The following is a 26,249-nucleotide window of genomic DNA, read 5'->3' as shown; positions in this document are numbered from 1 at the left end:
GTATTTTTAAATTACATGAAACTTTAAAAAGCCACATTGATTGAAAAATGTGTCTCTGAGGGTGTTAAAATCCAACACTTGGCTAGCTGTCGGACTCATGAAGGAGCCAAATATCGACTAAGAGGAAAAATCAATCTCAGCAAGTGATGATGCATATTTAATCACCATGTCAGTTTTAATGACTTTTGGAGTATTGTGATATTGGAACATGTTTTTTTCCCCCAGTATCATTCATCCTAGAGCTGAAACACTGAAATTTTTGCATGACAGTGAACAATATAAATTTGGCACTGAATTAACAAGGAGGATTGTAGCTCCGTTTTCCCAGCAAAGCACTGTAGGAGTGTTGGTTGTTTGAGTCTCAGGAAATTGTGGTTAAAAGCTGTGCTAATATAAGTAGATCAAGAGTCTCATCTGCCAAAGAGGAGATCAGAGTCAACCACTGAGGCCTGTTACACTATCACATTTCACTGTTTTAGAATCAGCTTTCTGTTTTGCTATGGATTCCGTTCTCATAATGTCAGAGCATGCTTGGTTAGCAGCCATTAATGGATGTAGCGGACGAGAGGAGGATGTCCTTGGGATGACGAAGGAGACGGGGCATCGCGGAGTCTGGCGCACGAGGCAAATCGAGTCAGACAGGAGAGTTGTCATCAGCTCTGTCGCGATGCCTATCGGAGATTGTGGTTGTCAAAAAGGGGCAAGTGTAATCAGCGAGCAGGGTCTTCAGAACAACACAAGTACATCACCGCGGTGTTGAGATGCAGCTTCCTGAGAATTGGATCTCCCAGCGGGGACAGCCAACTCTCCCTCATTTAGTAAGAGACTGTGGAGAAGTGTGGTGGAGATGCTCTCACAACAGGCTATGACTGGCAAGGAAGGCTTTATATGAAAATGAGGGAAGCACTTAGGATAGAGCGTTGACTCAATAAGATCTCATTAATTCTCATATTGTAATAGCATTTTTGCACCCAGGGCAGGTGTAGTAGTTAATTCCCCAGCTGGATAAGGATCCAGTCTCCTCTCTCATGTCTTCTCTGTCCTGTCTCTTTAGCCTCTTTCACTTCCCTGTTGTCTCAGTGAAAAACAAACGTGACTTGCAGCATCTTCTTGAAACTTTTACATAAAACTCCTAATATGAGTCACTTGGTAGGTCATTGGTTTGGTCTTTCTTGTAAGGTTGTTTTAAAAAGAAATGCAAGGATTCCTTTGCTTTGTGCGTGTAAACTGTGCAAAAACAGTCAAGTCCAAAGGGCATTTTCTCTCCTGATTGGACCAATCTGCTGTTTTTTCACACCCCGTAGAATGACCTCATTCTGGGGCCCCATCCTCTTACATTACTTGACTGACAGCTGCCCTTGGCCCCTGTGCTGCATTTTGCAGGGGGGATCTGTTGATGTTTTGGTCTTCTGGAGGCTGAGCTGCTGCATTGATAATGCAGCCAGAGACGGTGTGAGCTGGCAGCCGTGTCTCGGGGGACGACGACGCAGCCACACAAGGGTAATTACCAGAGCAGAGGGGTGAGGGGCAGATGAAATGATTTCAGCACCTCTGAATTAAACATGCTCCAAGGAATTGGAACAATCCACAGGCTTCCTCACTACAAACGCAGAACCAACCACAGCGCTCTTTACAATAGAGGGATACACACAGAATTTCCAGGTGTGAATTTTGTTGAATTTGAAAGGGGAAGGTTTACATATTTGATCTCAGCGCCACTGAATTAATCATGCAGCAAAGCAATAGGGACAATCCACAGGCCGCCTCGCTACAAACACATAACGATCCACAAGGTTTTTACTACACTTCAGTATTTCCATGTGTGAATTTTGCTGAATTTTTAAAGGGGATGCCACTCTGTTTGATTTGTGCACCCCTGAATTAAACATGCTCCAAGGATTAGGGACAATCCAGAGGCTCCTTCAACGCAAAATAGGAAGCAGAGCAGTCTACAGGGTTCTTGACAATAATGGATTAAACACATTGTCTCCATTTGTGAATCCTGCTGCTTTCCATAGTGGAGGTCTCTGTTGAGAGTTATAAGGCGTTTTCTGTGTCTGCGTTAAATCTGTGTTATATAAGCTGATGTTAAAAATCCCCACTTGCAATATTTACTGCTTTGCACAAAAGCTTTTCCGTCTGTCTCTTCTGTCGCCCTCTTCAACTTTGGCTTTTCGCTCATGTTCTTTTGTAATGTGGACTCCTGGCTGGTTCCCCTTTAGTGGTAAGACAATTATTTCTTACTGCAACCCAATCAACAACAAGCTGGATTCTTTGTTATTGCCCATTAAAGAAGCCACCATCTAATAATTGATCTGTGTGGGTGTTATTAACTGGCAGTACCTTCCCTTTTTTAACAAAAACCTGTTCCTGTTGTCTCTATGCAACAATTAGAAACGTTCCTCTCTGCATTGATGTTGGTCTTTTGTCTCTGTCAACAGGGAGAGTTATTTCCTCAGTGACTGAGTAGATGAGATATGGAGTTGAGTGGCATAATGCAATTCAAACAAGGTCAGGTATTTTATATGCAGCCTGTGTATCTCTGACTGACAGCAGGCATGTCACAGTGCAACCCCTCTCATCAAACCCTCATTTGGGACTTGTCAAAATCCACTTAGCACTCAGACGTGAATGCTTAAGCTCTTCCAGTGATCCTCCTTTTCTCTTTGGGGCTGTCGATCCAGCCCGGCCTCTGGAGTGCAGCAGCACAAACTCACACACAAACACACACACACAAACACACAAGCATAACCATGTTGGACAGTTTAATAATTAAAATACACATCACTTTTCTCGCATAGAAATTTTGTCACTCCAATTTTCGGTGATTTTCATATTTTCACTTTGATTGAAGCATCACATGGTCAGGTGCTGGATGTGAAATTTTTACGTTATCAGCTATAAAGCTTTTTCAGAACCTACAGTTTAATCAAAAATCCACTGTCACCAAGTGCAAAACAAGGCTTTCTTCTCTAGCTTTTTGAAAACTTGACATTTCAGCGGCACAAAGCTTTCATCCATCAGCGATGATAATCTAAACAGCATTCTGCCTTTTCTCAGGATTGTAAGGTTTGTTAAATGTTGGTCTCAACCCAAACTACACAAAAAACTTCAAAACAGAGACAACACAATGCAGAACATGAAGATCAAGTTACAAGTAACGTATCAGAGCCTCGCGCACCCCTTGAATCTGAGATTTCCGTGCAAATTAGAAATAAATAAATTATGAAAAGAAGCATGCACTTAAAATATCCATTCACTCCATAAAAGGACAGAATCCTAAAAACATGTTCTTGGCAATATTCTGGGCCATCTGTAGTGCCTTCCTGGGGCAGAATTTCAGATTAATTAATTTAAGGCATCAAAAGGTGTGAAAACTATCTAAAATGAAAAAACACATCTTACGCTGGAACTGTGGGTATACTATGAGGGTAGCAGCTTTTATTGTGAAAACCAATAGAGGAACGTTTGTAGTCCCCCCCCCCCCCCCAATTCTGAAAAGATCACATTTTGCAGCTATGCAGTTTTCACCCAACAGAGATGATTACGCAAATATTACATAGAAACTAATTCAAGTACAAGTTCAGAGCCCTTCATCACTGATTACAGTCTCTGGGGACTTAAAAAATGACAGTCCCTGACCCGATTCCTCACAGCAGAGAAGAAAAGACTCGGCGAGAGAAAAAAAAAAAGCCAAAAGGGGGAAACAAAGGGAAGAAATCGTGGGAAGGATCAGAGAGCGAGGGAAACCCCTGCCAGGCCGGCCAGGAGTGCAACGGATGCCGACTGGGCAATCATTCGCTGAAATTGAATCCAGTCAATTAAAGTAATTTGCATCGTGCTGGAACATGTGCTTTCATTCAACATAGACAGGTGTCAGAAAAAGTTTTGCTTTTCAGTGGGCATCAGATTTGAAATATCTGTGCCACTGTGTCATATTTTCCAAATGATATGACACAGTGGTCAGTGATCACAGGGACTGGCCTCTCCACAGACACATTTATGTGTTTCTCACTCCCTTCAAGGTACAGTGATCTCTCCAGGGGTCAGGGCTCGGATTAGCACTCAGGCGCTGCAGCTTGGCACAGGCAAAATCAGGGGACTTGACGGTGATATGAAAGGATCTGGCTGACAGACATACAAGTGACGTCTGTCCTCGTCTCCCTTGTGCACTGAGGTGATGAGCAGCCCACTGCTGTGTAGCCAGGCGGAAAACTGCCCTTTCTGGCATTAGCTGCCTTGGCCCTTGGCACCTTGTGCAGAATGTAGCCCTCCACCATCTCCAGCATCCATCTGCAGCTCGGCATGATCTCCAGCCTCCTGCTGCAGATCTGACACTGGTATTGTTGCCTCCTGCTGCCACTTCTGCTCAGAAGTCAGCAATCAGTGGTGAAGGTGAAGATTAGAGACAGTTAGGTCATGACAAATGCACAGGATTTTTTTTTCTTCCTACCCTTAATCTCGCTGATTGATACCACAGGCAAAGAAAGAGGTCACCATCCTAATACCTTAAGGATATGTAGAGATGTCTTTGATGTGTAGATATAAGATGGCAGTGAGCAGAGGTCAAAAATCCCCTCACTCAGCTTCTGGATGTACTTGTGCTGCTTCTACTGCATCATTGCTGTGCATGCTGTGTGTTAAATACAGCGCACAGCATTCTCCACTGAGGAATCCTGGACAGTATATTTCATCTTCATCTCTCTACAGTAGTTCATTTTGGTGGTCAGGGATTATGTAGTCAGCATAGATTTTTCCAACTTCTTTTTCCTGGTGATGGCATTGTGCAAATTTGACTATTCCCTCTGTATATATGCAAATGCACAAAGACTGATATCATCATCTCCCTGATTATCTTCATCCTCAGTCTGTCTCATTATCATGCCTGAAAATGTGGAGCGAGTTCTTGTAGAGTTACAATTTGCTGCCACCTGCTGGTGAACAGTCTGCAAGTGTTGAACCTTTCTCAGAACAGTTGTACAGAATGCCTGTTCAACCTTGGGACAATGTAAGACTGTCTGTAAGGGTGTTTCTTCTCTGTAAGATTGTATTTAGTGGACAGGGAAGATGGCAGATGGCAATATCATGAGTTTAACCTGCCGTGTTTCCTTTGTGGAGTGTAAACCACAGCCTGTTTTATACACCAGGACACTCTGATGTAGGCCAAGTTTTATTGTATCATAAACACAGCGCGCAAGAACGAGCACACACCCGGTAACATATTAATGACGCTCGATGGACAAGGTTGTTTCTGGTTTTCTGAAGCTGATTAAACTTTTACAGAGGTGGATCAGGAGGCAAAGTCAGAAAGTCCCCGGTTAAAGACCATCATGACAGTTTGTAAAGCAAGACGCTGAACACCAAACATACATTGTGAAGCACATTTAGGTCTCAGTACACTAGAAAAGAGCTATAAAAATGCAGATGTAATGTGGTAATATTCAAAATCTGTAAGTTTGAATATATCCATTCCTAATGAACATATATGCAGAGTGTTTTCTGAGATTGTTTATCTCAACTGTGTGGAAAAGCCTCTGAAACAGCGTTCAGTCTATGGGACGAAACTGAACTCTCCGCTGAAACCAGAACTAATGAAATTCTTTTAAGTGGGTTAGTAGGTCTGTAAACAGTGGTGACCCGCCACATCTATTCAGCAGTCAGGGAAACTCTTGATTAGGATTTTAAATGAAGAGCTAATTCACAACGAGCACCGCTGAACGTGCAAACAGATAAATAAAACATGCACAGAAAACACAAAGTCACAGCGGGTTTGACAGACTTTATGTAGCTGTGGCCTGCGAGGAACCTCCATCACACAGCACCAAATATCCGTCACGTGTTTTGTAATGGCGAACATTGGCCTGATACCTCGTTGAGAACTTACTGTAGACATGCACATGTAGACACACACACACACACACACACACACACACACACACACACACACTGAGGCTCAGCAGAGGTGGTGGTTTATTTGAACATGTGAGTCAGCCAGTCCCTGTGGGCCGCAGCTGGAGAGAGCAGAGCGCCCCACCCAGCAGCTCCAGCGTCATATGTGGTTCCCCCCCCTCTCAACCCCCCACCCACCCCTCCACCCCACCCCCCTCCTCCTTCAACAGTCTTCTTCTGATTTATGCGTGCCGGACACCCCTCCCCTTTGACTTCAGGATGCATTGTCCTCCATTCATGGACTGAGTTAAGTTTCAAAACGCAGCTCTTCACTACCAGCAGTGCGGTGGAACTTAAGAGCAGCCAGCGCCGGGTAGCTACTGTTGGCAGCCAGATGCCTGTTTGTGGTGAGTGCGTTTTTATGTTGCAGGGGAGTGTGGACAGACTGCTTTGGCTGGTAGTTTTATGTCGATTCGCCGGCAGAGATTTTAATTTATGTCGCCTTCATTCAGATGATAGCCGAGTTTGCATGTTGTAAGTTTTCACCGAGGGCTGAATCGCTGTTTCGTTTTTTTTTTTTTTGTGGGCTCTATAGAAAATAGTTTAAACAAGTCAGCGCTTGTTCTCGCATGATCTTTTGAAACGCAAGTCAATAGTCTGTTTGAAAGACAGCTACAGTAGCCTTCCTGGGCACGGCCAGTGATGCTGCCAGCATGCGTCTTACTCTGCTGACCTGAAGTCTCGTTTTGACAAATTCCTTGCAAATTAGGGTGTTGATGTCATCTCCAGATTAATGACAAGGTTTCAGCAGACACATTAAAGTGATTTATTCAGTAATTCGGGAGACGTCTGTATGAATTGAGAACATTACAGAGAATATAAGCAGGCAGACATTTCAGCTGACTAAGTTTTATAGAGTAAGCCCCGTCTGGAGTAATCCCAGCTCTGCTGCATTCAGGCCAGATGTGGCATTCTCCATAACATAATGCCTAACAGACCTGGATCTAATGCCATTTTGAAAATCTGTCTCACTGTTTGTTTTAATCCACTTGGAGCACCAGATGGGTGGAGTTTACCCCTTCAGGATATTTACTATTACATAACATGTCAGTCATAGAAAATTACTGAATTTACTTTACAATTGTTTAACCATCCTGACACTCCTTGTATTGACATGTGAAGCAGCAGCCACCTACAGTATCTTCACACCCAAGCATGTTAGAACACTACAAATTATTTGTCAGAACTCTTTTTTGGCCTACGCCTGGTTCCCTAAATGGACAGGACAGGACAGAGGAACTGTAAAAACACTCATTAGACACTTAGGGGCCCTGGGGGCACGTGGAGCTTTTGTCTGCCTCTGAGATGCTCGACTCCCAAGAAATGTGACACCACACTCTGCTTTTCAAGCCACTGTGGTTGATGTCTCATGCTGCAATGTTGGTTTGGAGACCATTCATTTGTAGATAGAAGGAAATGTAACACACACTGGAATGTCTCTTTCCCAAAAGTCTAATTTTGAAAGTATTTTATGCATGAAAATGGAAATCTGTTTCCATACAGTACAGATCTGTTTACTGTTTACGACCGCGATGCATACACGCACCATGCCTAATAAGCACTCAGGGCAATGCAACATCATGTGGCTGTGTCACAATAGGCTGTTTATGTGGATCAGTGGCAGACTGAGGCAGAAGAGTGGCTGCTGCCAGGCACAGTGCAGTGCTTCTCAGCCGGCCTCAACCTCACTTCTTGACTGCATGAAAAGCAGCCAGATTTTCAGGGCCATATTCGACCCCGGGGCATGTCATTTACCAAATGAATGGCCCTCTTTTCCGGACAGTTGAGCCAGTCAGAGTCCATCCTACCACGAGACAAATGAACCCACAGTATTACTTTTCACAGCAGAGGACTGTTTTGGGCAGGCACATTTGCATACCTTCAGGGAATGGCATGAGGGAAGCATAATAACAATAATTGTGTATGGTACAGTTTATGGAGGCCTATTATTGAAGGATCAGACACAGTTAGGTGGAACACAGCTGGTGTTTGTCCAGACTCAGCTCAGGATAATGCATGATAAAGCGCTTTATTTATTTGTTGCATCACCCACATTGTTTTTTTCTTGTAATTATTGACTATATTATCTTCAATATACTTTGTTTTTATCTACATCCTGTTCTCTGCTGCAGCAGTAATGGCATTTTCTCCACATGGTTTGATTGCAATATATGTTTCCTCACAAAACTATTCTGTTTCCCATCTGAATAAATTTGCTCACTCTTGGGCAAAAAAAAAGTTCATTTTTGTTCAAATATTTGAGATATTTGATTATGTGAGATTGAGACACTTCAAATCTCTTGCAAAATAAAATAAACATTCCTGCATTTTTCACATCACAAAATATTCTCCAAAAACAAAAGTCCCACAACCATTTTGTCCACACCTGGATTTTTCTGTGCATATTTTGGTCCAAATGGTCACTAGGTCATGAAAGTCAGCAAAGATATCCCACAGTGATATATCACTTATTTGTTTTCTTCCTACATGGCAAGGGCTCATAACTTCAGGTAGCACAATTGTAGGAAGCCTAGAGGGGTTACAACGAGGAGATTTGGTCTAGTGTCAGGACAAAGACGCATCTGACCGAGTGGCTCTGCTCCTTGTGATTTACGGCCGACTGAGCCGTGGCCTCTCGACTCGACTCCTGACGACCGCAAGAGAGCAGAGCGAGAGTCGCAGCTGCGTCACATGGCCTTTCCTCTGGCCGGGGGGTCACGTCTGAGTGGGCCTGAGGAGGTGGGAAGGGTCACTGGGCAGGAAGACAACAAGCTGGTGAGGAGCGACAGTGGCAGTATCACAGCGGGACGTTTCTCCTGCTCGGTGTTTCCTGGCTCTTCTGGTGTTGCAGATGACCGAGCTGCATCTTAAAACAAAGACTGATCCTCACAATGGTCCGCGTTTACTGTATTTTCTGCTTTTCGGTATTTTGTTAAACCTCCGTAACTTTTTTCCCTGTTGGATATTCACTCAAACACATACACTGTGTGTGTGTGTGTGTGTGTGCTCTCTTTCAGGATGGCTCGCTGGGGAACATTGATGACCTGGCTCAGGAGTACTCTCAATATTACGGCACCTCCCTCAGTGACGTGTGTGAAAGGATGGAGGAGCTACGGAAACGCAAAGTAGTGCAAGACGCAGAAATGGTAAACAACACTGTGAACTGAATCGTGTTCAGCTGAGAATTAAAGGAACAGTTGTTATTTTCAGACATAGATATTTTTTCCCAGTTAACCCCGGGGGCAGTCTATCCATCCAGATAGTTTCTGTGTAATTTGGCGAGGTTTCCAGTCTGCTGCAAACTCCCCCGTCTCCCTTCACACCGAGGCTGTTTTGAGCAGGTATTCTTTTGTGGAGCTCAAAATTTACATGTGAAAAACTCGACAGCAGCAGCTCTTCCCAAAAAACAATGACACGGATGCCCCAGCATCATTCACAGCCCAAAGGGGGGAAGAATTTCACTGGGAACTATTTCCTGCCAAAGAACGCAGGCAAACTATATCTGTCTGCCCTCAGTTAGCGCTCCTTTGGGGCAGATAGATACAGTTTGTCACTAAACTGCTCTAGAGGTAAGTGGGAAAATATCTTTTTTTTATGTATTTTGGGTGGACTGTTCCTTTAAATTACAGCTTAAGTCTTTTCAGTCCAGTATTCTTCCCATCATTTAGCATCTTGGTTCACTGAGAATCAAACATTCATGCACTATAAATTAGGGTGGCTCTTTCGTCTTTTAACTTGTGTGTTTATTTATTAACATTGAGCCCTCGTATATACTTATGTACTAAAATGACTGTACTATATTCATCTTCATGCGTATCTGCATTAATTTTGTCCTCTGGTTGTATTTTTAATAGTTGCTTCTAATTTGAGGTAGCCATTAAGGATATCTAGCCAGGGACCACAAATAAAAAATGAGTCTTAAGGCAAAAATCTGAATTTTTAGGCGAAATGTATCCCTTTATATCTGATTCTACTTAAATCTACATATATTTAGATGTTTTTTTTGTTTTAATGTGACTGTGTTCAGACACCTGGGTCAGTGTTATGGCTGCTGAAGAGATCATACCCAGTGACACACTCTGTTCACCAGTGTTATTGCCTCATGTGGGCTGGCCGCTTCACTCAGCTGAATATTATTTCTATTTGCGTGCTATGATGGCACTATAATTTACTCCTCCACTTCCCCTTGCCTGTGTGTTTCAGGGAAAGGTTGACTCAGTGGCCACATCACTGCAACTGCGCTCGCAGATCCAGGTGAGTGTCCCGGCTCGCTCTGTGTCAGACCCCTAGAGAAGCCGCTTCCTCTTCTCTGCGTCAGCAAAGAGCGCTGATAAGAGGCAGTCGAACAGCCTTGTCATGATTATCTCAAGGAAAACTGAAATTCCACCCTGCACAGTCACATTTCACTGGCACATAGAGAGAGATGCTGTTGAGAACGGCCTTACATGTGCGGAAATGTAAATCTGAAGTGATAATGAAATGTGCTGTGTGGGATTTCATTGCCAACAAATGAAGAGTTTAATTCCATCTTTATTTATTGCTAAAATAAAGATGATTCACTGTTTGTAAGTCGGTGTAACAGCTACTTAATTTACCTGCTCTCCTTTATAAAGCAACATTTGTTTTTTTTTTGCTATATGTATACAAGAACAGTTTTCACTTTTTATAAATAGTAAGTATTTCATTTTGAAGTGACACTGTTCACATTTTGAGAGGCAACCCTTCAAAAAAAAAAAAAAAAAAACAGCTGTAAACTGAAGACTAAAGCATTTTATCTCCTCAGGAATCCCTCGGACTCAGCAGCACCACATCCACTCCAGAGATTGAGAGAAAGTAAGACATGATTATAATAAATTTACGTAGAAATATCTGTGTTTTGGTGGGAGGTCCGCTACATTTTAGCTGCTACATTTTAGCTTTGAGTCACAGTTGAGTTGGGAAAAACCGGAGAGAGACCTCTGCCAGGATTTGCTTATAGGATTTCACCGGTGTCGTGATTTTGAACACGTCACCACATCCCTTATGATTTGTGATACATCATATTCACCATTAAAGTCACTATTATCTCCTTGGGAAGCACACTTGAGATTACACTTCCATATATTATCTCCATGTCAACATGTGGACATGTGCGCTCCCCCTGCTTCCTGGTGCCCTCCTCTCACATTTATGAAGCGTTTCCTTGTGACTCCCCGACTTCCTTCCTTCCTGCTGTTCCTTTTGGTTTTTAAAGATTACTCACATTTTGTCATTGCAAAGCGGAGCAAGAGAAAGATGGGGTTATTCGGGTTATGACTAATGACGCAGCATATTGATTCGATTAGGCTTGTTAAAAAGCCAGCACCATGAAAAGTGTATATATGTCTGTGAGGATTTCTCATTGAAATTGCCCGTTGTATTCAGAGTCAGTCATAATAAAAGACATTAGTGGACCTCAGGAGGCCTTTTTTCAACCACAATTTTTTTTCACCCCTCATGTTTTAAGAAGAAGGCAACAGCCAAATTTCCCTTTATAGCATGAATAGCAAGAGCATGATGCTTTAGACTGCCCCCTGTTGGGGTAAATGCAGAATCAGGCCAGTGAGAGCTGTGTGTTCAATTAATATGAATTTTCAAAAGCCAATACTGACTGTTTTAGATTGTCCTCGTTAGCTGGTATTTTGTGACGATTTTCATGTTTAAATTTCTCTGTTTTGTCTGCTGTTTTTTGTTTTTTATGTCCCATCTGCAAGGTATATTTCATTTTTATTTGCCCATTCTTGGCACCCGCTGTACATTTTTTGCTATCCTGGAAGCGGTTTCTTTCCCAAGTGTTTCCCAAGGGCTCTGTTTTTCTCATGTCATGTTTTTCCTTGTTCTCTCTGAGCGTCTAAGGTTGGGGCGCGCCGTCTTTTCATTTTCATTTATCGTCGCACGCGAAGCCCTCTGAGACCGCAACTGTGATAAAGTGCCGGACAAACAAATACGACCTGACTTAGACGTTTTCGTGCCAAAATATCACAATTGTGCATTGTTTTCCCCCTGAATTTTTGCTGCAGAATGTGCATCGGGGAAACAGATCAGTGCCACAGAGGCGTCACAACATGATCTAGAGTCTGAATATCAGGCAGTGTGGTGCTTCTAATTAATTTAACTAAGCATGAGAATAAAGTGTTTACAGTGTGGCGTGAGTCTGTGTTAGTGCAGTTGGACTGATATTTGTTTTTAAAAGCCGATACTGAGATCTCATTTTTTTTTAACTAATGGTCAAAATCTTTAAATTTGACCATTTACATGCCAAAGAAGTACAATAATTCATTATTTCCACCATTTGTACAGGGTGGAAAAGCCTCTGAAACAGCATTTAGATCATGATAGGACACTGCAACTCAACCCAGAATAATGAAATAGGTGGGGTGGTAACTATTTAATACAGAGTGACCCCTCCAAAGTAAAAACTAATTTACAACATAACAATAATGATGGTAAAATAACTAAATTAAATAGTTTTCAGTTATTTTCATCAAAACTTTCAATAGGGATGTAGTAGATACAATAGAACAATAGAAAAAGAAGTATACTGATAGATGGCCCTGATAGAGACTGACAGTAAATTGGTGAAATGAAAGCGAGCACTAAAAGCCCTGTGTGGCTGCATTTGAAGATAAAACAGGGAGACAGCAGTATGTGCCACATACTATTCTGAAAGTTTTAAAAGACCTGCTGTTGTGCTGCATTGTCGAGCTTTTTTTTTTTTTTTTTTTTTTTGACTCTGAGATTAAAAATAAGTTTCCTTTTTATAGTTATAGTTTGTAGTTACATTGTTAGTCTACAGTCTATATTCTGAGCATCTCAGTCGGCAGCAGCTGTTTAACATGTTTTGTGTCACGTCCCTCCAGTCTGCACGTGGGCTGCGATAATAAAACACACAGTAGACAGTCAGTGATTTAGCAGCTGAGCAACACATGTAAATGCTCATGTTGCCACAAGTGAATCTAGACTGTATGCATGAATATATATCACATTGCCATTTTTATTTCTTTTTTTACAAGTGACATTTTTAATCAAATTAACTAAAAACTTAGTCATATCATGGACATTTAGTCATTCTGTTTATGCAGCTACTTTATGGGATCCAGATCCAGTTCCTAACAGGTCTTAAATACTGAATCTTCGATGTGACCAGATCCTAAAAATGTGGATCTGTTCATCCCTAATATTTTTTACATCTGTGATCAGAGAGGAGCCTCCATCATACCAGCAGTGTAGGGCCTGACCGGCCAGTGTCTGATATTTTGTCCCCCTCCTGTCAAACATGTGTTTTTCTTATGTTTATGACCCTCAAAGCGTCTGACCTTGACTATACCGACTTGTCTCTGTGCACAGTTTGTCACCTGATTGGTGTTTTCACAGTCATCTACTCAAGGTGGAGGTGTGTTTGCACTTTTCTTAAAATCAGGCCCATAATTCAGATGGACCCATAATTCAGATGGACTGCTAATGATATGCTTTGCACATCATTAGCAGTAGCTCCGGTGGTCGCGGTGCTGGTACTGGACTTTTTATAAAAACAACCAGACCAACTCGAAATGGCTGCTAAACACAAACAATATTAGTATATGCAAGTTTTTCTTAATGGTTAGATTATCAAATATGGCACAATATTGAGGACTGGATTTCCACATCTGGTGAACAGAGTTCTGGTTACAAGCCGGTGGACGGAGACTAAGGCTTAGAGAGGACAAAGGGTTGTTTTTTTCATGGAATATAATTCTAAATATGCAATATCGATGACTAGAGATTACTTTTAGGGGCTTAATAACAATGACAGAAGAGGGAAAAGTATCAGCCTGATATTTGAGGCAAACCAGAATATCGGTCCAGCCCAGGCAACACGTGTCAGCTGATGAGAGAAAGAAAGCGAGTGAGACAGACAGAGAGGGAGAGAGACAGGCAAACACACACACAAACAAAGCCCGGGGAATGAGAGAAAGAGAGACAGAGGGAGATTGACACAGAGAAAGAAAGAGAGTGAAAGTGTGCGGGGAATGCAGGGGCCACGTTAGCGCCAGTGTTGCTGTAAAACCCCGGCTGGACGTGAAAAAGCCTCTATTGTTCCTGCGATGGCCGCAGTGCGCTGACCTCTGTCCATCAGCCAAGAGCAGCCAGCCTTTTTCATTGCTTTTGAATACTTTGATTTGAATTTACTATGAAGCCAGTGTCATGATGGACAGTGCACTTTTGTGATGTTTTTTGTTTTTTGTTTTTTCTTTTTTGTATCTGGTGTAAAAAGGGAATATAGAGGGACATGTTAAGAGAGATGGTGGGATAGCAGTAAAAATGAAGAAAATAGTTTTGGAGAACAGGTACTGCACTGCACAGGATGTGTTTTCCACTTGAGTTTTGTTTTTTTGTGCTGTCTTTGTTTACAGTTCCAATGGAATAAATATTTTTTGATTTCCAGGTTCCCTGTGCACAAGTCCAGCTCTGATGATGGATCAGGTGGTAAGTCAGAGTTTTGTAAAAGAATTTAATGATCTAAATGCGCCGTATACACTGTAGTAAGAAGAATCCGAGTGTGTAAAATGTGACTTAAACTAATTAATCTGCTTGTTCAGTGTTTTCTTACTCATCGTGCACGGTTTTAGTTAACCTTAAACACCCTTAAAGTATCCTCTTTCATAACATCTAAAGCTGTGTAAAATACGAATACATACCCTTCTTGTTGCTGATGTTTGTCAGCACTTCATATTTTTGTATTCTGTATTATTGGGATTTTTTAATGTTTAATTCTGTGGCAACGTTGTTCTTCATTTTATTTATGTTGTACACTAAACTCATTCACATTTGTATAGGAAAATGGGATGGAAAGAGAAAGAACAAGTCTTTTTGGCCGAATTTCCGTAAATCACAGAAAGGAGCGATCCGGCAGACTTCGAAAGGTACGTTGAGTTAAAAAAGCACAAAAAAATTGGCATTCACAAGGATTACTCGACATTTGAATATCATCTGGATGCTCAGACAAAGCATTTAGAAAGCAAAGCTCTCCGTTTCATTCAGTACTTTGTTGTGTTTAGTCCAGTCTGTTGGTGCTTTGCCAGTTACAGTGTGCATTCCTGTGCTTTTTTTTTTCCCCTTGCCCCCTAACAGGTGATGACGTCGGCTTTGTGGCCAGTGAGATTACCATGAGTGATGAAGAGCGTATCCAGCTGATGATGATGGTGAAGGAGAATATGATCTCCGTCGAGGAAGCTCTGGCGCGGGTATGATGTCACAGATCCCAGAATCCTCCTCACATGAAAGTTTCAGTGTTTCAGTGTTTTTCTTGTTTTTCTTTGAGGGTGAATACTGATCACTGACAAACTAACTCACCCCCGAGTTGCCTCATTCCCTGTCATCTTATTTTCACTTAAAATGAAATTTTACCTAGTAATGTGAACATCTTGGGCCTTTGAGTATGCTTCTTCCAAGCAGGGCCCATACAATATTTTCAATTATAAAACAAGAGAGGAACAGAAAATTAAAAGAAAAAGAGAAATTTTCACTGCAAAAGGTTTTCATCTGTTCGCAGAAATATCTGTAGGCTATAATCTTATAAGTAACAATAGAAGGCACACAAGAAATGTGCAAATTATCAGTCTACAAAACCTTAAATAACCAAGATTTAATTTCCCTAGTATAATGTTTATTTTCAGTTACATGACTTTATAACAGCACAGTCAGAAAATGTTGGAAAAAAACATTTCTCTTTATTTATTATGGAGAGAGGAGTGTGTTTTTCATTATTTCACTAATTAATGGTAATATGTGTGCCAGACATTCAGTGACTGTGCACAGTGACGCTCACACGGTCCCTTGTTTTGCAGCTGAAGGAGTTTGAGATGCAGAACAGACAATCCTGCAGGCCCGATCCCACAGACTGGGCCGACGCGTCCAATCCCACCACAAACGAGTCGTTCAGCTGCAACGTAAGTCTCTAAACTCCCCCGTCTGAGAGCATCTTAGCTGTTTTTTATGCTGAATCACTACTTCAGGCAGAGTGTTGTGCATGAGGGCCACCGATTTACCCGTGCCAAGGCTGCTGAGCTGTTGACAGTGCCTCTCTCTTTCCCTCTGTCCCTGTCCTGGCTATGAACCGGGGCCCCTCTAAAGCCCTGCAGCCCAGGGCCCTCTCCCAACTGCAGGGCACTGGGCGGACTTCTATTCATCGCAGTCAAAGCGCTAACCCCCTATTGTGCTGTAGAGAGCGAGCGGATTCAGCACAGAGCCCTGTTATGCAGGCAACAGCTCTTTCATGTATGCATGGGGTGATTAGAGGGCTCAGGTTCAGGGCACATTTTTCAGATTTGTCTGGATGGCCTCACTATTTCTCTCTCCTCGTCCCTTTCTTTCACTTTCTGTGTGATGTGTATGATTTGTATGCGTGTGTCTGTGTGAGTCTGATGGTTATTTGTTTTTAAAACCATGTTTACTACTTAGAATCTGTTTCGTACTTAGAATCTGTTTTTAATAACTGACAACCAGCTTTCACTTTGTCATTTCGCATTTATTTTGGGCTATAGCAAGCGTGCCGGCGGACGAGAACTCACATGTATGCATGTGGCTTTCGATTTTTAGCACGAGACTTTCAATTCACCTCTGAGAGTCAGCGAGATAATTTCACAGTGCAGCCCTTAACACTTAATTCACTACCTGCGATTATTATCTGTAGTTATATTTCTGCTAAATGTGTGTTTTACTGTGTCTTTCAGTTACCTTGTATTCTTTTTTTCCCAATTTTAATCTCTTATTTTTACAAAAGCCCCTCTAGGGATTAGCATCTGCTACAAACACGATGATACTTGCATTGGCTAGCATTTTTCAGTTTGTGTGTGTACATTGTGTCAGTCCCTATCAACTATATCATAAATAAATAAATATGTGGACATGATAGGCTCAGTTGTAGCATGTTCTAAAGCTATATAAAGTCCTTGTGTTTTTTTTGTGTGTGGCTATATGATAATGATTTCCAAGTCACAAGCCTCTTGTTTTCCCACATGAAAAGCCTTTTCTCGTCTGTATCAGCGTGACATGTAAGCAGACCATGTGTCTTCACCGTGGTTTTCAGTTTCATATTTATACCAAGCAACATGTGGTTTCTGTAGCTGCTCCTACAGCATGTACACAGTATACATACACTCCTTTCTAAGCGCATAAAACAGCTCACAAACTAGTTCCTTGTAACCAGGCCAGAAACAGGTGAAATACTATCAAAAACATGCTTTGAAATTTGTGGGCGTGCATACATCCAATTGTGCAAGCCATTTTAAATTACTTTTGACAACAGTTCATTATGCATATGCTATTACTCTGTACTTTGATGGTATGGAATTACAGCGCCGGTCCGATAGGTTCATCATCAAAAGACCTTTCTCTCGTCTGCCTCTCGCCTCTCAGCCGTGTGACCTGTCCGACAACGAACAGGAAGAATCTGTGACCTTCAAGAGGCTCCACAAGCTGGTCAACTCAACCCGGAAGGTGAAGAAGAAGCTGATCAGAATCGACGAATCCAAGAGGCCCGGCCTAGACGGTAGTAAATGCACACTGGCAAACTTTGTCTCATATCGTCTAAGTGGATTTTGCCACTCATTTAAATTGTTTTGTAACATTTTCTGCATGACCCTCTCCTCTATCCTTCCTCTGTAATGTGATCTTTATGAAAAAAAGATGAGGAGAGAAATGACATTAGTTTTTATGTTCATGGATACATTGCTGCACTCACAGCAAAGATGCAAAACCAAATAGATGTTTGCAGCAGGAATGTGCATCATGGGAAAATAGTGCAACAAGAGCGTCACACACCACACCTCTGAATATGAGAATATGAGGTCGTGTGCTCGAACAAGCATTAAGTTAAGTGTTTGCAGTGTGTGCAGGGTGTTTCCCATGTTGAATTGTCTTTGATAGTAAGATTTGATGGATTACATGTATTTGAAGGCCAATAATGGCATCCTGATATTTGAATTTCATCAGTTCATCATTTACTTTCATCAGTCATATAGTCTCACCAGTATGGCTTCCTGAGGGCTGATAATGACTACATTTGACTTAAGTTGCTGACATTTTGTGATGATATTTTTATGCCAGATAATCGCAAGTATTCAGTATTTCCTCCAAGTTTTTTTTTTCTTGGGAGGATGACAAAGCTAAAAATCTTTAGATCATGGGAGCTAAAACTCTTAATTCAAAAAAGTTCTATTGAATTTTTTTCGGTATGTATGAAATTTCATAAGGCAGTGACATCCACTGCAGGTATGCTGTGGTAGGGAAAACTCTGTTTAAAAATAAAATGTGCAAAGGAAATCAAATTTCATTGCAGGCATACAGACTGTTCTTATGTAGCTGTCGTCAGGAAGGAACCTCAAGTGTATCGTCAGTGGGCCACATTTCTGATACTTTTCTTTAATAAAAGTGTAATGAAAGGGGTATCTTGCTGCAACATTAAAAGCTTGGTCCTGTATTTGCACCTTAAATTAATAACAGTGCTCCAGAGTAGATTTTTCCCTGCTGAAGAGGTCCAGATATCCTCCTTTCTTGCGTGTCAGGTTTTGTTCCACTCTGTTGAGCATCTGGGCTGATGCTCTTCAAAAATTTAACCCTAATTTTAAACAACTCGAGAGGCTTGCTTTACATTTTACATAGGCACTTTTTATATTTTAACACATGTTCATGATTATCCTACACCCTATCCTTTATCCCTCCTCAGAGTGTCTGAGTATAGACGGGCCTCCCTCTGTGGACATGGCCTCCTCCCTCTACTCTGGTGTGCAGAAGAAGCCGCTGGCGTGTCCCGTGGACTCCCTGGCCTCAGCTCTGCGGGAGCAGCTGACCTACGACAGGGACTCTGACAGCTTGACCACCTCGCCCTCCTCCAGCAGCCTGGACACCTGCAGCAGCCAGAAGATCTTCAAGGCCTTCAGCAAGTCTAGCAGCAGCCCCAGCCACCAGGAGAAAGGCGTTGAAGGGGTGGTGAGGGAGGCGGGTCGAGGCAGCGGCTCTTCGCTGTCTGACACGGAGGGCTGCAACGACGAGGAGCCTAAAATCGCCCGCTCAGTGACCGATGGAGAGCTGCGCCGCCGGGCCCTCAGCCCGCTCAGCCACCACGGGGTGAGCACAGAAACCCAATATTAAATCCAGAATTTAATTTTTTTTTTTACCTTAAAGTAAAAAAAAGTCTATCCACCCAGATAGTTTCTGTGTTATTTGGTGAGGTTTCCAGTCTGTCACAATCTTTCCTATCTCCTGGCATCCAATATAATGAGGCTGGATCGTTATTTGTTTATGGAGTTCAAACAGTAAAACACATACATGTGAAAAACTCAACAGCAACATCTCTTTCCAAATGACCCCATTTACACCTGGTATTAAAATCCAGATATGTTGTCAGGAATTGTATTTACACCTTGCATTAACATTTTTTTGATTATCCCAGTAACGTGTCTGGATACAGATTGCATACCAGGTGTACATGGGGCCAAAGATTTACGGATACCCAACGTAAATCACAGCCCTTGAAGGAGAAGTTTTGTTGGGAACTATTTCCCGCCCAAGAAGACCAGCAAACTCTATCTATCCGCCTCTATTTCACACTTGTTGGCGGCGGATAGATACAACCTTCTGGTGTAGCAGACAGCTAACACAGCCAATCTGCAATATTCGTGTCTGCTGTACATTAACTTTGTTCTTTATTTTTTCCGTACTGATTTCCACCACAGTTGTTGTCATGACTTCACTCTTTTGTGGCTGCTGGCTTCACTTTGTAATTTGCAGTAACATGTGCCCACAAATGGTATATGCCCAAAAATGTCCCAAACCAAATAGTTGTCAATGTCAGACAGACACAAACATGTATACTGTACCCTATTCTTATGTCTTGTTATTTCAGTGTGGAAAAAAAGTTCCATATTGAGGCTTTAAATTCGCCGATGTCATCAACAAACAATGAATTTGTATGTGATAAATGCAATTTGTTTGTTTTCAGAAAAAATGGCACATACATTAAGATTAACTATGGATATTAAATGGTCCAATTATCTTTTCTTCCGCAGAGAACCTGCAGCTTTGGAGGATTTGATCTGACCAACCGGTCACTGCACTCAGTCAGCTGCGACTGCGAGATCACCGTATGTAACAGTCTTGTTTCTGAATTTGTACAGATTGACTCAAAATAAAAAGAAATGGAAATCCTTGTTTGCTTATTTATTCATGTCTTGCTTTTTAGAAAAAAGATGGAGACGGCGGTGTTAAAGATGGTGTCAAGTCTCCACCAACGTCTCGCATTTCTCTGGGCAAAAAGGTCAAGTCTGTGAGAGACACCATGAGGAAGCGCATATCAAAGAGATACCACTGCTCACTCTCTGAACAGGTACATTAAAAGAATTACATATTCACTACATACTGATTTTTCATTTTCTTTCCTTTCTTTTTTCTTTTGCTTTGTTTTTGTATTGAAAGCTGTGTCCTGACCTGAAAAACGTCTGTAAAAATGAATTTAGCAGTACTTTTATAAACACGAACCAGTCTGGGTTACTGCTGTGAACTGTGTGCCAGGTAAAGGTCAGCATCTTTGTTTTCTCCTCCGTCTCCCAGTCAAGCCCAGACCGCATATCCAGCTGCCCTCATTCTCCTCAGACAGACTCCGACTCCTTGGAGAAACCCAAACTGAAGCCAGGCGGCTCTGTGGAGAGCCTTAGGAGTTCCCTCAGTGGACAAAGCTCCATGAGTAAGTGTGTGTGTGTGTGTGTGTGTGTGTGTGTGTGTGTGTGTGTTTACAGTGTGTTTGTGCACCAGACCTGGGTAAAATACTACTTGCACATATATCATTCTCAGTGTTTGTTTTAACCTGGCTGTGGAGCGCCAGCTGGGTGGGCACATCTGGTGCTCTGGACAGAGTAAAAGAAATATTAGCTTTGAATAGAACAGAATAGAATGATCTTTATTGTCATTATACTCATGCACAATGAAATTTAACATGACGTAGTGTAGTTAAAATGAAACAAGTAAGTAGAGCCATTACTAGAAAACAGCAGGAAAGTCAAGTTAAGTCCATTTTCTTTGTATAGCCCATTATCACAAATTACAAATTTGCCTCACAGTGTTTACAGCAGCACAACATCATCATCAACAAAGTACTTTTTGTCTCCAAATTGAAGGCAGCTTGATGTTTAAAAAAGTGAGGTTTATTGCAGGTGCAATCAATTGAAAATATTTTGCAAATTCCAACCCACCCGTGGAGTTTTGGAGTGACTCGTTCTTCCTGTGTGGTTTTGCGTAGGTGGCCAGACGGTGGGCACCACCGACTCCTCCAACAGCAACAGAGAGAGCGTCAAGTCTGAGGACGGAGAGGAGGACGAGCTGCCGTACCGCGGGCCTTTTTGTGGCCGCGCTCTGGTTCATACCGACTTCACTCCCAGTCCCTATGACACCGACTCCCTCAAGCTGAAGGTATGGCCAAGCCTTGATCCACTAAAACACACAATACACACTTCAAAGTGTACCATCTGGGGGTTACATTTGGGCGGGACGGAGTGCCAGCTGGACCAGAGGAAAGGGAGCCAGCATGAGCTCCAGCACACAAAATCTGGGCTGCTTTGCCCAAGCCAGGACCACTTCCATATAAAATGATTTATTTTTTCCAATCCTGTTTTAGCTTATGTGCACAGAATACACTATAAAAGTTTAATTAAAGGGAAAACAAAGCAAAACGTGCATTTTTATGTTATGTTAGCTATGTGTACACGTTTGTTTTTGTAATAAAAATACTGAAACTCAAAAGAAGGCGGCCTAGAATATAATTACTTGACCCCTGTGCCTTTTTTAATGAAATTAATAACACCTAAATAGAAAAAGATGCATAATCAGGCATTTTTATATATACAAATTTTGATTTTGTGACTCTACTGCATGACACAAAAGCTTTTAAATTTGAGAACTAGGTAGTTAACATGAGCATGTTGAGATAACAAAGAAAAGAGCGCCCCCCACAGAAATGACCGCTCTGCCCCAGAGATAGCGCTATAATCAAAAAAACAAGAAGCTCCTGGATTGCTGCTTTAAGTTCATATCACTCCTCTTTCACAAACACACTGAACATTTGGTCCATATCAAGTCTTTAAAGCTACAGGTCTTTTTTTTTTCAGAGTGGAGATGTTATCGATATCATCAGCAAGCCTCCGATGGGAACGTGGATGGGGCTGCTCAACGGCAAAGTCGGCACCTTCAAGTTCATTTACGTGGACGTCCTGAATGAGGAGGAGGTGAAGCCCAAGAAGACGCGCAGGAGGAGGAAGGCCCGGCAACCCAAGCCCACCTCTGTGGAGGAGCTGCTGGAGCGCATCAACCTCAAAGTAATGAACTGATTAAAGAAAAAAAGAGAAAAAGAAAGCCAGAGAGACAGAATCAGATTCTGCTACACGGAGATGGAGTGGAGAGCGATACAGATTAGATGTGTTATTGATCCCTGGGAAAAATTTATTATGGCAAAACTAGACTTTATCAGCCCAGTTCATATTGCAGTCTGACACAAAATCAGCACCCAAACTCTAATACGCTAACAATGTCCCTGTTTACAGTGATTTAATGTATTGAAAACTGTTTTATTTTTGCCCTATGAAAGGTAGCTTTTGATACAAAACCTGACAGTATGCGATAATTAAAGATGAGGTTTTTTAAGGATTTTGAGGTTGTATAGGTTTCTTTCCATATCTAGTTTTTGTTAACTAGAGTAAAACTGACCTGCATTTTGAGCTACACTTTGTGTTGGAAGCATATTTTCTATTTACGCAAACTCTTCTTGAACAGTTATGAAAATATCCAAAATATTTAAGGTCAGATAACTTCCCACCACTAATGTGTCTGTTTCCCCCGTCCGTCTCCGCAGGAGCATCTTCCCACCTTCCTTTTTAACGGCTATGAGGATCTGGACACGTTCAAGCTGCTGGAGGAGGAGGACCTGGACGAGCTGAACATCAGAGACCCTCAGCACAGAGCCGTGCTGCTCACCGCCGTGGAGCTGCTGCAGGAGTACGACGGTAGGTCAGCCGGCCGCCCCAGGGTGCCTGGCCGCACCTCAGCACTACTCACGCATATGAGAGACATATGACTCTGAGGGTGCATTGCTTACTTAAAGACAAGCTCACCTAATGGATGTTCACATAAAAGGTCACCTATTTATGAATCACATTAAAGACACTAAATGAAGGACTATCGATGAAAAGTGGCATTAAAAAGCTCGTCAGTGACAATTAGTAGTTAAATGTCCATTTGAAATGCTTCATTTTTATCCTCTTGAATAAATGCTATTCATTCCGAATTGTCATATTCCAGAGGTTCAGGCTGATTCATGCTCATGATTCATGCACACATCAGTTACCTGCTGCTTTTATTGTTTGGTAATTTTTCTGATTTTCAGTCTCTGCAACATGTGCACATGTACGCATACTTTATTTTTTAATGCTATGCTTGTGTTGATCATGATTTTCGCGGGAATAGTAATTTTAAATTTCACTGAAAAAGGATGAGAAGATGATGATGATGTGATTTTGTGCTGAAGTCTGTCTACCCATGGGTTTTTTTACATGTGCAGAAAATGATTTGCACGTCTCTGTGGCTCTACTGTATTTCATCTGTAACGCTGTTTTGTCACACATTTTGCCCTTAGCAACAAATCACATCTCATGCAGTATGGATCTTGCAGTTTTTATATTTACACTGGGCATTGATTTTCATAACTACAGAAAAACAAAAATGCGCATGCACTGTGTTTTAGCAGCGCCTTTCCCTTGGTCATTGAATGTGACTGTTGCCCCCTGTTGGTGATGTTGTGCCCTGCAGGCAGCAGCGACCCAGAGCGGGGCAGCCAGTCTGGAGGCTCGCAGGAGAAGCTGCTCCTGGACAGGCGTGGCCTCATGGGGGATTCCCCGCGGGACTCAGGCTGCTACGAGAGCAACGAGAACCTGGAGAACGGTAATGACAGCCTGACCCGTCTGTGACCACTTGTCCTCCTCTGCCTCATCCTTCACTAGCGAGACTGACCGCCGAGGTCTTCAGTTCTTCTTCATGCTTGAGCATTCCAGATCGCCAAATTCAGTTTTCATGCTCTTTTGGAAAGACTGTGCTGTCGCCTCATTCGCCTACGATGCTCACTTTTTTTCCCCTAGCATCTTTTTCTTTCTTTCGGCCATACTTTACTCTGTTTCTGCATCATTGAATCCAATGACTTTCCTGCGATCACTACTCTCCCATCTGTTTCAGTGCATTTGAGAACTGACATACAGTACCATTGCCTTTCTTTACAAGAGTTACCTTTTCATTGTAGTGTTCAGAATGGAGGAGAGAGGCAAGATACTCTATCCTCCTTATTATTACTGAGGGACTGGAGAGCTTACTCACATCATCTTACACTGAGCAGTAATCTCTTAAGATCTTTTCTCAGAAACCTGTACAATTTATATGTAGAGCCGCTTGTAGGTCTACTCACAAATAGATCTGCCATTGTGAGTCGCGTGGTGGTTTTGCGTTTGCTGATATGGTGACTGTTGAACCAATGTGTGACAGGAGTTTAAAAAAAAAAAAAGGTGTTTAAGCTCTAGATTTAAATAGTTACAAAAAAAAAAAAGTTTCCAGTAACTGCAGTATATATTTACTGTGAATGCTTGCTTTATTCATAACTATATCAATCTTATTGTGGTTATTCGGTTTGGTTAAGTCTTAAAAAATTGTCAGAATACAAAGAGTTGTGCTTACTGTATACTGAAGCCTCTTGTGAATGTCTAAAGGCCATGTGGGGAGAGGATTATGTCAGAGTAGCCTATTTTCCACACTTGTACAGTATATTTCTCTCAAGATTTTGCTGTTTTTGTGTGTATATTTTTCTAGTTCAGTATAATATATTGTTGCACAATATTTTATGATGTGCCTGAAAACTGCATTATGCAGAACAATAAAAAAAAAAATCTACTAAATGGTATAATTATACTTGTTGCAATGTGGCATTTTTTTTATAATTGTAAATGCACTGAAATGCATACTGAGGACAACCTTGGAAAAGACTATAACAAAGTTTGCTCAGATCACTTCAATAAACAGTATATATGACATAACTAAAGGGCAAAGTTCAACTAACCATAACAACAACAGACTCTACAGATCTGAAGTGTGCTACTGTCATGGTTGAGCGTGAGGAATAAATTGCTCAATGCTTTACCAGACTGGACTGCTTGCTTCTTTCCTTTCATTCACTGTTCATTTTTAGTGCACATTTTACACTTTGATTTGTTTCTTCTCATAAATTTCCTTCTTAGGCATCCTTTCACATTGGCTAATCTTTACCAACACTACTGTAGCTACGCTGCTTTTTTTTTTTTTTTTCACAAGTGGAACACATCCAGTGCATGTGCAATTAACTGAAATGTGCATGATGCACACGCTGCGCTTGTTTATTTCAGGAAGGGACAAAAAGACATCTTCGTCCATGAGCAGGTCCTCGTCCGGTTTCGAGTCAAGCCACCTCCCGTCCCCAGAATTCCCTGCTGTTCCCCTGCCCTCTGCCTATCCTAATAATAATATCCTGCCCTGTGTCTTGCCATCGCTAAGACCCCATAAGAGCAGCTTAATCTTCCCAGGCCCACCGAAAGGTCATCCTCCCCGTAAAGCCTTTGTTAGAAGCCGGAGCTGCATGGAGCTAAGAGGTATTAAAGCACCGCCGCGGCTGCTGAGGCGGTGGTTTTCCCTGACAGGCCTCCGCGCAGAGCAGGGAGTCCAGGACAGAAAAGCAATCAGCCCTCAAGACTGGCATCCGACTCGCATCACCAAGCCTGAGGAGAACACTCAGCACAAAGCAAATCCTCAGAGACACCCAGAGCTCACGTGTCTATCTCCCCAATCCTCAGCCACATCATTAGATGCTGTGCGCAGCAATTTGGACACAGACACGGGGCGCACATCTGTCAGCACCCCCAAATGGGCAGAAATATCACCATGCACACACCTCAGGCAGCCCCCCACAGCTGCAGCAAAACGGCCCAATCATCCCGCAGCTGTACCTGAGACATTACCAAAAGAAATTGCCTGCACGCACACCGATGCCGACCGCATCTCTTTGCAGCATAAAGGGGATCATTCCGTTTCGGCCAATTCTGAAGCCCGTCGGCTGCACTTACAGAGAAAGAAGAACATGTCCTGTAACTCTGTGAACCTGGAGTCCCTGTTAGAGGAAAGACTCCAGCTGCAGGGAATTGATCTGACGATGGAGCCTTTTTCTGACAAGGTACTATATGCAGCAC

General features: G+C 42.2%; 1 protein-coding gene across 4 annotated transcripts in view; it reads left to right on the top strand.

Moving 5' to 3' along the window:
* Window positions 1-26,249, top strand: part of sash1b (SAM and SH3 domain containing 1b) — a 63,755-nt gene that overhangs the window by 35,938 nt on the left and 1,568 nt on the right. For 3 of the 4 annotated variants that reach the window (XM_030044422.1, XM_030044419.1, XM_030044420.1), the window contains 16 exons: window positions 8,967-9,095; window positions 10,153-10,203; window positions 10,733-10,782; window positions 14,393-14,433; window positions 14,784-14,870; window positions 15,079-15,191; window positions 15,795-15,896; window positions 17,365-17,497; window positions 18,674-19,074; window positions 20,016-20,090; window positions 20,189-20,332; window positions 20,557-20,689; window positions 21,242-21,411; window positions 22,107-22,313; window positions 22,847-22,997; window positions 23,800-25,175. In XM_030044422.1, the coding sequence (XP_029900282.1) occupies window positions 8,967-9,095; window positions 10,153-10,203; window positions 10,733-10,782; window positions 14,393-14,433; window positions 14,784-14,870; window positions 15,079-15,191; window positions 15,795-15,896; window positions 17,365-17,497; window positions 18,674-19,074; window positions 20,016-20,090; window positions 20,189-20,332; window positions 20,557-20,689; window positions 21,242-21,411; window positions 22,107-22,313; window positions 22,847-22,997; window positions 23,800-23,957 (2,145 nt within the window). In that variant the 3' untranslated portion in view covers window positions 23,958-25,175. Of the gene's footprint in view, window positions 1-8,966; window positions 9,096-10,152; window positions 10,204-10,732; window positions 10,783-14,392; window positions 14,434-14,783; window positions 14,871-15,078; window positions 15,192-15,794; window positions 15,897-17,364; window positions 17,498-18,673; window positions 19,075-20,015; window positions 20,091-20,188; window positions 20,333-20,556; window positions 20,690-21,241; window positions 21,412-22,106; window positions 22,314-22,846; window positions 22,998-23,799; window positions 25,176-25,412; window positions 26,234-26,249 lie in introns of those variants that run through there. The other variant, XM_030044423.1, reaches the window with a different exon arrangement.

The sequence above is a fragment of the Myripristis murdjan genome, chromosome 22 (genome assembly GCF_902150065.1).
Source record: "Myripristis murdjan chromosome 22, fMyrMur1.1, whole genome shotgun sequence".
In the NCBI taxonomy this organism is placed as follows: Eukaryota; Metazoa; Chordata; class Actinopteri; order Holocentriformes; family Holocentridae; genus Myripristis; species Myripristis murdjan.
This window is presented reverse-complemented; position numbering and strand designations above follow the sequence as displayed.